Here is an 11,445-nt window from a genome sequence, read left to right on the forward strand (position 1 = left end):
CCCCCCCCCGGGGGGGGATGGCCACACTGCAATCCCAATCCCTTCTCCTCCATTCTCCTCTTGGGATCTTGGCCATGTACACACACATGCCTGGCATGAGTTTAAGCTACCAGGTCCAGGACTTGAACCGTGGTCGACTACATGGGAGTTCAGCAACATAGCCATTACACTAACTGCTGGTCCCTAGAGGTGCTTTTCTGCAAGAAAGGGCAGGCTAAAACAACCACAGGCTGCTATTGCATGTTCATCTCCTACAGAGTGATGTCACTCACAGAAACAACCAGTCCCAACTAACATTCTAATGCCATCTAATTGGTCCATAACATCCTATGCCTTAGCTTGGGTTCTTGCTTTTAAGTATGTCATAACATGTATGGCTTTAAAGGTATACAGACACCAGAAGGTGGTGTGATGACGAAGTCACTGGACTCCCACATGGTTGGTTGGTAATGGTTCCAATCCCAAACCCAGGAGCTTGAAAATCAAGTTGCTGAGGGACCAGCAGTTGGCACAATGGCTATGTCACTGGACTCCCACATAATCGACCGCGGTTTGAATCCCAGACCTGGTGGCTTAAACTCAAGCCAGGTGTGTGTGCATGCGTGCCCAAGATCCCAAAAGGAGAATGGAAGAGAAGGGATTGAGGTGTGGCCATCCCCCCTGGGAAGTGACTTCTCAATCCCTATCTCTCTGTTTCTCTCTGTCTCTCTGGTGAGCACACGTGCCCTATAGCAAAAATCTCTAAAAAATAAAGAGGGACCAGCAGGTGTCGTGGTGGTTAAGGTGCTGGACACTCCCATATGGCCAACTGGGGTTCAAGTCCTGAATCTGGTGGCTTGCTTTCTCACTTCCTTTCTCTCTCACTCTCACTCTCTGTCTCTCTCTGATCAAATTAAAAAATAAATGAACGAATAAATAAAAAATAAAATAATTATTAAAAAAAAAAAGGAAAAAAAATAAAGAAAGAAAGAAAGAAAGTTGCTGAAATTGGGGTCTAAACTGCTCAGTGGGCTTTGGGCTTTGTGAGATTCAGCTCCGTTAACCAATAGGTAGGTGGTTGACCCTTCAACATTTGTTAACTGACTTACATTTCAAACCAAAAAAAGGGAGGAAGAAAACAAACAAAAAAAAAGAGCACCAAGATTACACTAAATTTTTATTTTATATTTCAATATTTAAGTTTTCGTACCAAATTCTGCCATATCTTCAGTCTGTAATTCTGGCATATGAAGGTGCTGTTGACAAATTGGCATCAACAGCATATTACCTCAGCAAGAACAGATGGACAGGAGCACCCCCAATACTACCTATGCTATCTAAAAATTATGAGAGCTGAAACGTGAGCCTCACTTCATTTTGGGAGGGAGGCCTAGAGTGTGTTTCCACTCACCAGAGAGAAGAGAAATCAATATGCTGCAACATGGTCATGCTGCAATTAACATGATCATGCTGCACTCTCTTCTCCATCTTTCTCTTCCTGTGGGATTTTGGCAATTCACACAAGCACACCTGTCAAGTTTCTCAAGGTACTGGTACTCAAATCACATTGTAACACATGTGGGATCCAGTTGCCTTAACCACCAGGTCATGGAGCCAGCCCAGAGGATTTTTTAAGGAAGTTATTTGCCTTAGGGAGGGTATGCTCACTAGAGGAGAGAGAGAGAGAGATAAACACAGTGAGATAAACACAGGGAAAGTGAGAAAACACCCCTGGGGGGTTAACCATACTGTAATTCCTTATCCTCCTTTCTCCTCCCAAGATTTTGGGTGTGTACCCACATGTGCCCAGTGTGACTTTCAAGCTACCGGATCTGGGACTCAAAATGTGGTCACCTATGTGGGAGTATAGCAATGTAAATGCTATGCCATCTGCTGGTCTAAAGGATTTTTTTTTTTTTTTGAGAGGTTTTTGCTATAGGGCATGTGCACTCGCCAGAAAGAGAGAGAGAGGGACAGAGAGACAGAAAGTGAGAAATCACGCCCTCAGGGGGATGGCCATGCCGCAATCCCTTCTCCTCTGGGGATCTTGAGCATGCATGCACATGCGCCTGCCGTGAGTTTAAGCCACCAGGTCCAGGACTCGAACTGCAGTCGACTACATAGGAGTTCAGCAACATAGCCATTATGCCAACTGCTGGTCCTAAGGATTTTTAGAAGTACACATGAAGGGACCAAAGGATAGTGTAATGGTTATCTTGCTGGACTCCCACATAATTGACTGCAGTTTGAGTCCTGGATCTAGCAGCTTAACTCATGCTAGGTACTTGTGACAAACACATACTTTAGTATTCAAAAGAGTAGGAAAGGTTAAAAACAACTCCAGACATCTGGAAGCTGGCCTCACACTCACTGCATGGCCAACTAGAAGGCAAATATGCACACTGCTATATTATCAGACAATACTCCTAAGAGGACATAATAGATCAAGGTAGAAACAAAAGTGTCTCTAACCATGTTTGCATGTTTAAAAAAAAAAACACTAGGGCCAGTCTGTCTGGATCACAGATGGATCCAGCTGACTTCACCTGTGCAGTCTGAATCCTGGCCCCGGCACCCTGAGAAATACACCACATATGTATGCGTTTGTGCCAAAAATCCTGAAGAAAAAGAGAAACAGAGAAATGAGTATGGCGTGACCATTCCCAATAGGGAGTAGCTCACTTTCCCGGTCTCTCGCTTTATCTCTCTGGTGAGAGAATGTGCCTTTTGGCCAATTGAAGGGGAAAAAAAAAGGTGGAAGGACACCAGGTAGTACACAGGTCATGGTGGCTGAATTCTAGCCTTTAACATTAGTAGCAGGGCTCTGCGAAGCTGGCAGGTGGTGTGGTGGTTAAGGACACTGGACTTCCACATGACCGACCATGGTCTGAGCCCCAGACCTAGCAGCTTGCTTTTTTACTTTCCCTCTCTCTCTTGTGCGTGCTCTGTCCCTCTCTGGTAAAATTAAAATAAATAAATAAATAAATAAAGTTGAATAAAAAATAATTATTAAAAAAATAGTAAATCTCTGCAATAGGTGTTTCCTTGCGGTCAAGTCTATGTGATAACAAAACCCCTTCCACATTTATTTCCCAAAAAGACTCATACACTTGCCAAAGACAGACAGAGAAAAAAGCTCCCCGGCCAACTGGTGATGTGGTGAATAAGGATGGAACTCACAAAGCCAACTATGTGATTCAAGTCCTGTACCTAGCTGCATGAGAAACATGATGGGTATGTGTGCGTGCATGACCAAAATGCCCAAAGAAGGGAGAAATGGAGAAGTGATTGTAGCACGACCATTCCCCAAGGGGAAGTGTTTTCTTACTTTGTCTCTCTCCAATGAAAGTGCATGTCCTCTGGCAAAACAATAAAAATCTCACTTGAGGTGTGGTCATATTTCAACCCCCATCCACTCCTCTATCTTCTCAGCATTTTGGTCATATGCATCCCCAGCATTTTTCTATCAGTTTCACCTCGAATTCAAATGGCACTTGGTCATGTATGATCCGGCTTTGATAACCAGTAGACTACAGATAAAGCATTTTTTCTTTTTTTTTTTTCAGATTTCTGCTGTAAGGCATGAGTGTACCACAGAGAAAGACAGAGAGGGAAAGTGAAAAATTACCCCTCAAGGAATAGACACATCGCATTACGTTTGCCTCCAATCTCCTGTCAGGATTTTGGGCACACACACAAATGTGTCCTGTGTAATTATCAATCTGCTGAGTTCAGGACTCAAATAGTTGTGAGCCTTGTAGTAGTTTGGCACCTTAAACATTGCCACCTGATGGCTTCAATCTCTGTTTTCTTTTAGTTATTATTTTTTTAAAGATTCATTTAGGGGCCAGCAGGTAGCTTGGTGGTTAAAGGTGCTAGATTCCCACGTGGTCAACCACGGTTTGAATCTCAGAATGGTGGCTTGCTTTATCACTCTCTCCCTCTCTATCTCTCTCTCTTCCTATCAGGTAAAATTGAAATAAACAAATGAATAAATAAAAAGTTAAATAAAATAATTATTTTAAAAAATAAAGATTCATTTATTATTATTAAAGAATTATTTTATTTAACTTTATCCATTTATTTATTTATTTTAATAACCAGAGAGGGTCAGAGCAAGTGAGAGCAAGAGAGAGAGAGAGGGAGGTAAAGTGAGAGAGCAAGCCGCCAGGTCCAGGATTTGAACTGTGGTTGGTCATGTGGGAAGCCAGCACCCTTGACTATCATGCCACCTGCCAGTCTGATTATTATTATTATTTTAATTTGATCAGACAGAGACAGAAAGAGAAAAAGGGACAGCGAGAAAGCAAGCTGTCAGGCCCAGGACTCAAACCACGGTAGGCCAAGTGGGAATCCAGTGCCTTTAACCACCATACTGCCTGCCAGGCCCTCAGTCTCTGTTTTTTATGCTGAATGATTTTTCACACACTATAGTAATAATAGCTTTCTTCAGTATATATTGTCTTGTATGATAGAAAGTTGGTGCAGTAGTGAAAGCTTTTCCACATTCTTCAAGATTTCTCACCTGTAGGAGCTATTTTATGTACTTGAAAGTACATGGAGAAGGTGAAAGTTTTCTATACTACTTATGTAGGTAGTTTTCCTCCAATATGCATTGGACCCTAAAAACCCACATTACATACATTAACATGGGTTTGGGACTGATAGATGTCATAATGGTTATGTGGATGGACTCCCACTATGTCAACCACGAATTTGAGTCCCAAACCCAGAGGCTGAAAACTCACACCAGGTGTATGTGTGTGGTTGTCCAAGAATCTGGAAAGAGAAGGGACTGTGGTGTGGCCACTCCCTCAGGGTTGATTTCTCATTTTTCCCTCACCCTGTCTCTCTCTGGCGAGTGCACACACCATAACAGAAAAAACTTCTCAAAAAATAAAAATAAAATAAATGTAAAATTTTCCTCAGGATGAGCAGGTGGCACAGTGGTTCAGTCACTGGACTCCCACATGGCCAGGTAGCAGTTTGAGTCCTGGACTGTGAAGGCTTGAAAAAAGGCCAAAAAATAATGTATTTCTTTCACAACAGTAAAAGGCAGAGAAAGCGAAAGGCAGAATGAAAGGAAGAGGCACAGTCAACATGTGTTCATACTGCAAACTCCTTACCCTCTGGCATTCACCAGAAAGAATCTTGATAATGCATGCCTCCTGTTACGGTATAACCCAGAACAAAATACACCATATTCCTGAAAAATCCAGACTGGATGAGCAGTGTGTTACTGATGTACCACCAGATGGACCTGTGGTCTCCTCTTAGCCAATCTAATAAATGTTCATTCAGAATAATAACATGAACAATGTACTGAGGGGCATTAGCTCCTGACAGATTAACATAAATTGACATCAAGATTAAAATGAACGAGGGAGTACTTGGGAATGATCTAAGATACCTGCAGTACTCCTGAGTCAGCTAAGTTACAACATTAATTCAAAGTGGATTTAGGCCTGGGAGTCCAAGGCCAGCAGTATGGATGGTGCTGGCAAATGCTGTGGTCTTATGGTAGGGAACCAGAACTGTATTCCAAGGTCTACAAGAAGGGGAGCCACTGATCCAAACTGCCTGCAAGGATGCCATGGGGGTGGGTGCCTGTCTCTCTCTGGAAATATATTCAAAAGCTATTAAAAAAAAAAGTGTATTTATATTAATTATAAATACGGGGCCGGTAGGTGGCCGTGGTGGTTGAGGGTGCTGGAGTTACACATGGCCAATCATAGTTCGAGTCCCGAATCTGGCAGCTTGCTTTCTCACTTTTCTCGCTCTCTATCTCACTCTGCCCCTCTCTGGTCGAATTGATATAAATAAATAAATAAGGTCAAATAAAATCATTCTAATAAATAAATAATGCACATTGCATGCTCTAAAAACAACTTGTTACTTTTTTTTTTTTTTCTTTCCTTCCCTTATTGGGCATGTGCACTGGCAGGGGAGAGACAGAAACAGATATTAAAAGTGAAAAATCACGCCACTTTCCCCCAAATCCTCAAAACAATCTTTTATCCTCAGGGCTGAGCTGGGGGAAACGGCTGAGGCCTCGAGACCCCGCCTCCGCCACGTTGGAGCATTCGTGGGGGGGTGGGGGGACGGGTGACCTGTGGGGAGAAGGGAGGACGGGGGGCCCCAGACCACAGGCCCTCTCTGCACGAGAATCGCGAACAGAACGCGACCGTCCTGTCCCGACGGCGTCCAGGTGCCAGCGCAGGCACGGGACAGGAAGCCCGGGGGTCCCCTGCGGCCCAGTCCCGGCTCCGGGCTGGTGGGGATCGAGGACCGAGCTGCGCCAGCGAAGGACTCGGGGCGCAGAAGCGCGAGTGGTTTCTGTTATGGTGTGTGCACTCGCCAGAGAGGCCCTGGTCCGCCACAGCCGGTTCCGGCAGCTCCCAGCGCCCCTGCTCCCCGTCTCCGCACACTCACCATTTCCCAGCGTCCAGGGTGGCCCCGCGTCCCTCCTACGGTTCCCTCCCACGGTCTGTGCACGCCTCAGAGGCGCCGAGCAGCAGCGAACACGGAGTCACCACACGGGTCAGGAGAGAGCCACACGCCCAGCCCGGCAGCTGACGTAAAGACTCGCGAGACTTCGCTGACAAGCTCGCAGGGCCCGCCTCTCAGCCCCTGATTGGCAGGGCGTGGGGCCCCGCCCCCTGACGCTTAAATGACGGCAGATGCACCCAGAGACATGCAGGACTGCATGGGAATGACAGCTCCTTGGCCCCGGCTCTGGGCTGGCTGTCCCGGAAGGATATTTGTTTTTTGTTTTTTGTTTTTTTTGGAGAGATTTTTCACTGTAGGGCGCGTGCGCTCGCCAGACAGACAGAGAGAGACATAGAGACAGAAAGCGAGAAATCACCCCCCAGGGGGGATGGTCACGCCGCAATCCCTTCTCCTCCATTCTCCTCTCGGGATCTTGGGCACGCACGCACACACGCCCGGCGTGAGTTTTAAGCCACCGGGTCCGGGACACGAACCGCGGTCGACTACGTGGGAGTCCAGCGACATAGCCATTCCGCTAACTGCTGGTTCCCAAGGATATTTGTTTTTGAGCAGAACCCGCGCCTGGATTTCCAAAGACACCAGCCTCTTCCTGCACCCAATGGGACCTTGCTGTGTTTTCCTCCTAGACATGGGATTTCTCGCTTTCTGTCTCTCTGTCTCTTTCTTTCTAGCGAGCGCATGTGTGTTCAGGAGTATGTGAGTTTATCTAGTTAGGCACTGCTCCACTGTGCGACCAATACCCCTTATATCAAAGAGCACACTTAAGAAAGGCAAAAACAACTCCAGAAGTCTAAAAGGTGGATTCACACTCATCGCCAAGGTCAACTTTTGTGCTGCTGAAAGTAAATATGACACACTCCTCCAATATCAGACAATGCTCCTAAGTGACCATGATAGATGAAGATAAAAACAAAAGCATATCTAATCATGTTTGCATGCTTAATAAAAAAAGATCATACTAGGGCCATTCTGTTTGTGAAGAAGGCAGCCGGAACACACATGGACAACTGTACAGTTTGTCCCGGTGCCCTAAGAAACACGTCAGATGTGTGTGCCTATGTGCCAAAAATCTTGAATTCCTTTATGGATATTTTTTAGAATTATTTATTTAATTTTTATTTATTCATTCATTTATTTTAATTTGACCAGAGAGAGACACAGTGAGAACGAGAGCAAGAGAGAGAGAGAGGGAAAGTGAGAAAGCAAGCCACCAGGTCCCAGACTCAAACCATGGTTGGCCATGTGAGAGTGGCCAGCACCTTAACTACCATACCACCTGTTGGTTCTTCCTTAATGGATTTTTTTCAAAGTATTATTTTATTTAACTTTATTATTTACTTAGTTTATTAGACCAGAGAGAGACACAGTGAGAACGAGAGCAAGAGAGAGAGAGAGGGAAAGTGGGAAAACAAGCCACCAGGTCTGGGACTCAAACTGAGTTTAGGCATGTGCTAGTCCACTGTCCTCAACCACCACACCAGCTGCTGGCCCCCTCCCTTTATGGATTCTTTTTGTGTGTGTTTGTGTGTCTCTCTTTTTTTAAAATTATTTATTTATTTATTTTTACAGTTTCCCACAAACGTTTACTTTACATATCAAAAAATTTTTACTCATACTCCATAGTTCTTGATAAACGACTTTCAAAAATTTCAAAAAACTGAATTTTGGGACCAGCAGTTGACGTAATGGCTATGTCGTTGGACTCCCATGTAGTCAATTGCAGTTCAATTCCCAGGCCCAGTGACTTAAGCTCATGCTGGGTACATGTGCATGCATGCCCAAGATCCTGAGAGGAGAATGGAGGAGAAGGGATTGCAGCGTGGCCTTCCCTCCTGGGGGTGGTGGTGGTGGTGGTGGTGGTGATTTCTTGCTTTCTGTCTCTCTGTCTCTCGCTGTCTTTCTGGTGAGCGCACATGGCCTATAGCAAAAACCTCTCAAAAAAAAAAAAATACATGTTAGTATGCACATTGTGCCTAAATAATAAACTACTGTTGAAAAAGATGTACAGAGTCTTGCTAAATGTAAAAATATTGTCTTAATACCATCCAATGGAACAAAATTCAAAAGGCATTCAGAAATTACATTAATATTTAATGGGAAACACAGTCTTCCTGATAAGAGAAAGGTGACTATTCTCTGCATAAATATTGAGTCTGTCTAATCACTGTTCGATATTTAAGAGAAATGAATCTCACATTGGTGGTTTTTGATGGCACCAGTATAGCATTGAAGGTGAATCAAGAACACAATCATTAACACTATGAACAAAGGTTTTCCTATACAAATTACATATCACACCAATTGATTCTAAGACTAAGGGAGCCATAGAACATTCCAAACCATGACAGTCTGAAGTGATTGCCTGTTACACAAATTAAGACTTGCAATCAAATCAAGACTATAGGTGACTCCTTGATGTGAAGCTTTTGTACAAGTCTGTGGCAAGCAAAAACTTAAAAACAGAACTTGGAGAGTCTGGTCTGGGGAGGCCTCATTGGGTGAGCCACACTTGGGACCTGGAAGCAACTTTAGAATTTTTGCTGCACTGTTGCCCATCGTTCTAGGGGCCTGGGTTCACCACACATGCCCACCGGGAAGCTTGGACGTGGTCTGGGCTAGCCTCCTTGGGTGAGTCTGTGCTCACAGACCGGGAGCAACTTTGTGACTTCTGGTAAACCAACCCATACACTGCGACTTGATCCTTTTCACTAAGTTATATCTCATTAGCTTGCTATCACCTCATCAAGAGCTAAACGCTTAATAGAGTAGCCAAATACCTGAAGTCACCCATAATTGCTCTAACCTGGGAGACAGAGTCCTCCAGTAGGAACACGTGGGGGTGGGAGGAAGATGGTGTGATGGTTAAGGGTGTGGATTTCCACATGGCTGACTGTGGTTTGAGTCCCAGACCTGGGGGCTTGCTTCTCTCACTTTCTCTCTCTTACTCTGTCTCTCTGGTCAAAAGAAAATAAATAAATAAATAAATAAAGTGAAATAAAATCATTCTTTTTTTTTTTTTTTAAAAAGGAACACATCAGGGAACTAAGGGTGAAATTTCCTCTACCAGCACTACAGAATCTACTCCAATAAATAGAAAACAGTGAATACTGCAGCAGGTGACTAGAAACCAACACAGATCTTGAATAAGTATGAGAAAACAAGGTGGTAACTTCCCCCAGGTGAGCGTAGTAGGCCCTCACCAACAGTGGATAGCACAGAGGAATACACAAAAATGTCAGAAAAATGACAGATACTCATAGCAACAAAACTCAATGAGATGCAAGAGAAAACAATCAATTCCAGAAAATGAGAAAATCATTTTAGAACATGAAAGAGGAATTTCATAAAGAAATAGACATCTTAAAAAATAATCAAGCAGACCTTATGGAAATAAAAAATACAAGAAAGTAAAAACTCCCGGGACTAGCAGTTAGTGTAATGGCTATGTCGCTGGACTCCCACGTAGTCGACCGTGGTTCGTGTCCCGGACCCGGTGGCTTGAACCTCACGCCGGGCGTGTGTGCGTGCGTGCCCAAAATCCTGAGAGGAAAACAGAGGAGAAGGGATTATGGCTTTGCCATCCCCCCCGAGGAGGGATTTCTCGCTTTCTGTCTCTCTGTCTCTGTCTGTCTGGTGAGCGCACGTGCCCTATAGCAAAAACCTCTTTAAAAAAAAAAAAAAGAAAAAGAGAAAGAAAAGAAAAGAAAAGAAAAACTCCCTAAAAAGCATAAACAGCAGATAGGACCACGTAGAAGAAAGAATTTCTTTTCTTTTTTAAAATTGCTTTATTTAGCTTTATTTAATTTGACCAGAGAGGGACAGAGTGAGAGAGAGGAAAGTGAGAAAGCAAGCCACTAGGTCTTGAACTTGAAATGGGGTCAGTAATGTGGGAGTCCAGTGCCCCTAACTACCAAACCACCTGCCGACCCCCAGAAGAAGGAATTTCTGACCCTGAATACAAAGTCTACAACACAGACCAAATCACCAAAAAGAAAGAAAAAAACAACCAACAAATATGAGGACAACATACGGGAAATCCTAGATACCATGAAATGCCCAAATATCCATATAGTGGGTATTCCAGAAGGTAAAGAATCTGCTAAAGACATGGAAAAACTCTTCCATGAAATACTACCTAAAAATTTTCCAAATATAGAAAAACAGAGAAATTCAGACCCAGGAAACAAAAAGGTTTCTAAATAGAATATGCACAAAAAGATCCTCCCCCTAGAACATCATAGCCAGATTGGTAAAAATTAAATACAAAGACAATATTCTGAAAAGGGTAAGGGAAAATCATCAAGTTACTTATAACGGTTATCCCATTAGGCAAATGTCAGACTTCTCAACTGAAACAATGCAGGCAAGGAAAGATTGGAAGATGTATTAAAAACATTAAAAGAGGGAACCAGCAGTTAGCGTAATGGCTATGTCGCTGGACTCCCACGTAGTTGACTGCGGTTCGTGTCCCAGACCGGTGGCTTAAAACTCACGCCGGGCGCATGTGCATGCATGCCCAAGATCCCGAGAGGAGAATGGAGGAGAAGGGATTGCGGTATGGCCATGGAGAACGGAGGAGAAGGGATTGCAGCGTGGCCATCCCCCCGAGGGGTGATTTCTCGCTTTCTGTCTCTCTGTCTGTCTGTCTGACGAGCGCACGTGCCCTGTAGTAAAGACCTCTCCCCCCCCCAAAAAAAAGTATTTTATTGAACTTTATTTATTTATTTATTTTATTTATTTTAATTTGACCAAGGAAGGATAGATCTAGAGAAGTGAGAAAGCAAGCCACCAGCTCCAGGACTCGAACCATGGTCAGCCATGTAGGAGTCCAGTGCCCTTAACCTTCACGCCACCTGCCACCTCCTACACTTTATTCTTTTTTTTTCTTTTCTTTTCTTTTCTTTTCTTTTTTTTTTTTTTTGGGGGGTTTTTGTCTTAGGGCACGTGGCATCCCCA

At 44.0% G+C, this 11,445-nt stretch overlaps 1 protein-coding gene across 1 annotated transcript in view; it reads right to left on the reverse strand.

Moving 5' to 3' along the window:
• The window catches only part of LOC102496505 (zinc finger protein 14-like), a 19,024-nt gene extending 12,488 nt beyond the window's left edge, over positions 1–6,536 (reverse strand). Inside the window, exon 1 of the mRNA XM_027765873.1 lies at positions 6,412–6,536. Coding sequence (XP_027621674.1) covers positions 6,412–6,414 — 3 coding nt within the window. The 5' untranslated portion in view covers positions 6,415–6,536. The remainder of the gene's footprint in view (positions 1–6,411) is intronic.
• Positions 6,537–11,445: the final 4,909 nt, after the last annotated feature.

Source organism: Tupaia chinensis, unplaced genomic scaffold (assembly GCF_000334495.1).
Source record: "Tupaia chinensis unplaced genomic scaffold, TupChi_1.0 Scaffold139785_1, whole genome shotgun sequence".
Classification (NCBI taxonomy): domain Eukaryota; kingdom Metazoa; phylum Chordata; class Mammalia; order Scandentia; family Tupaiidae; genus Tupaia; species Tupaia belangeri.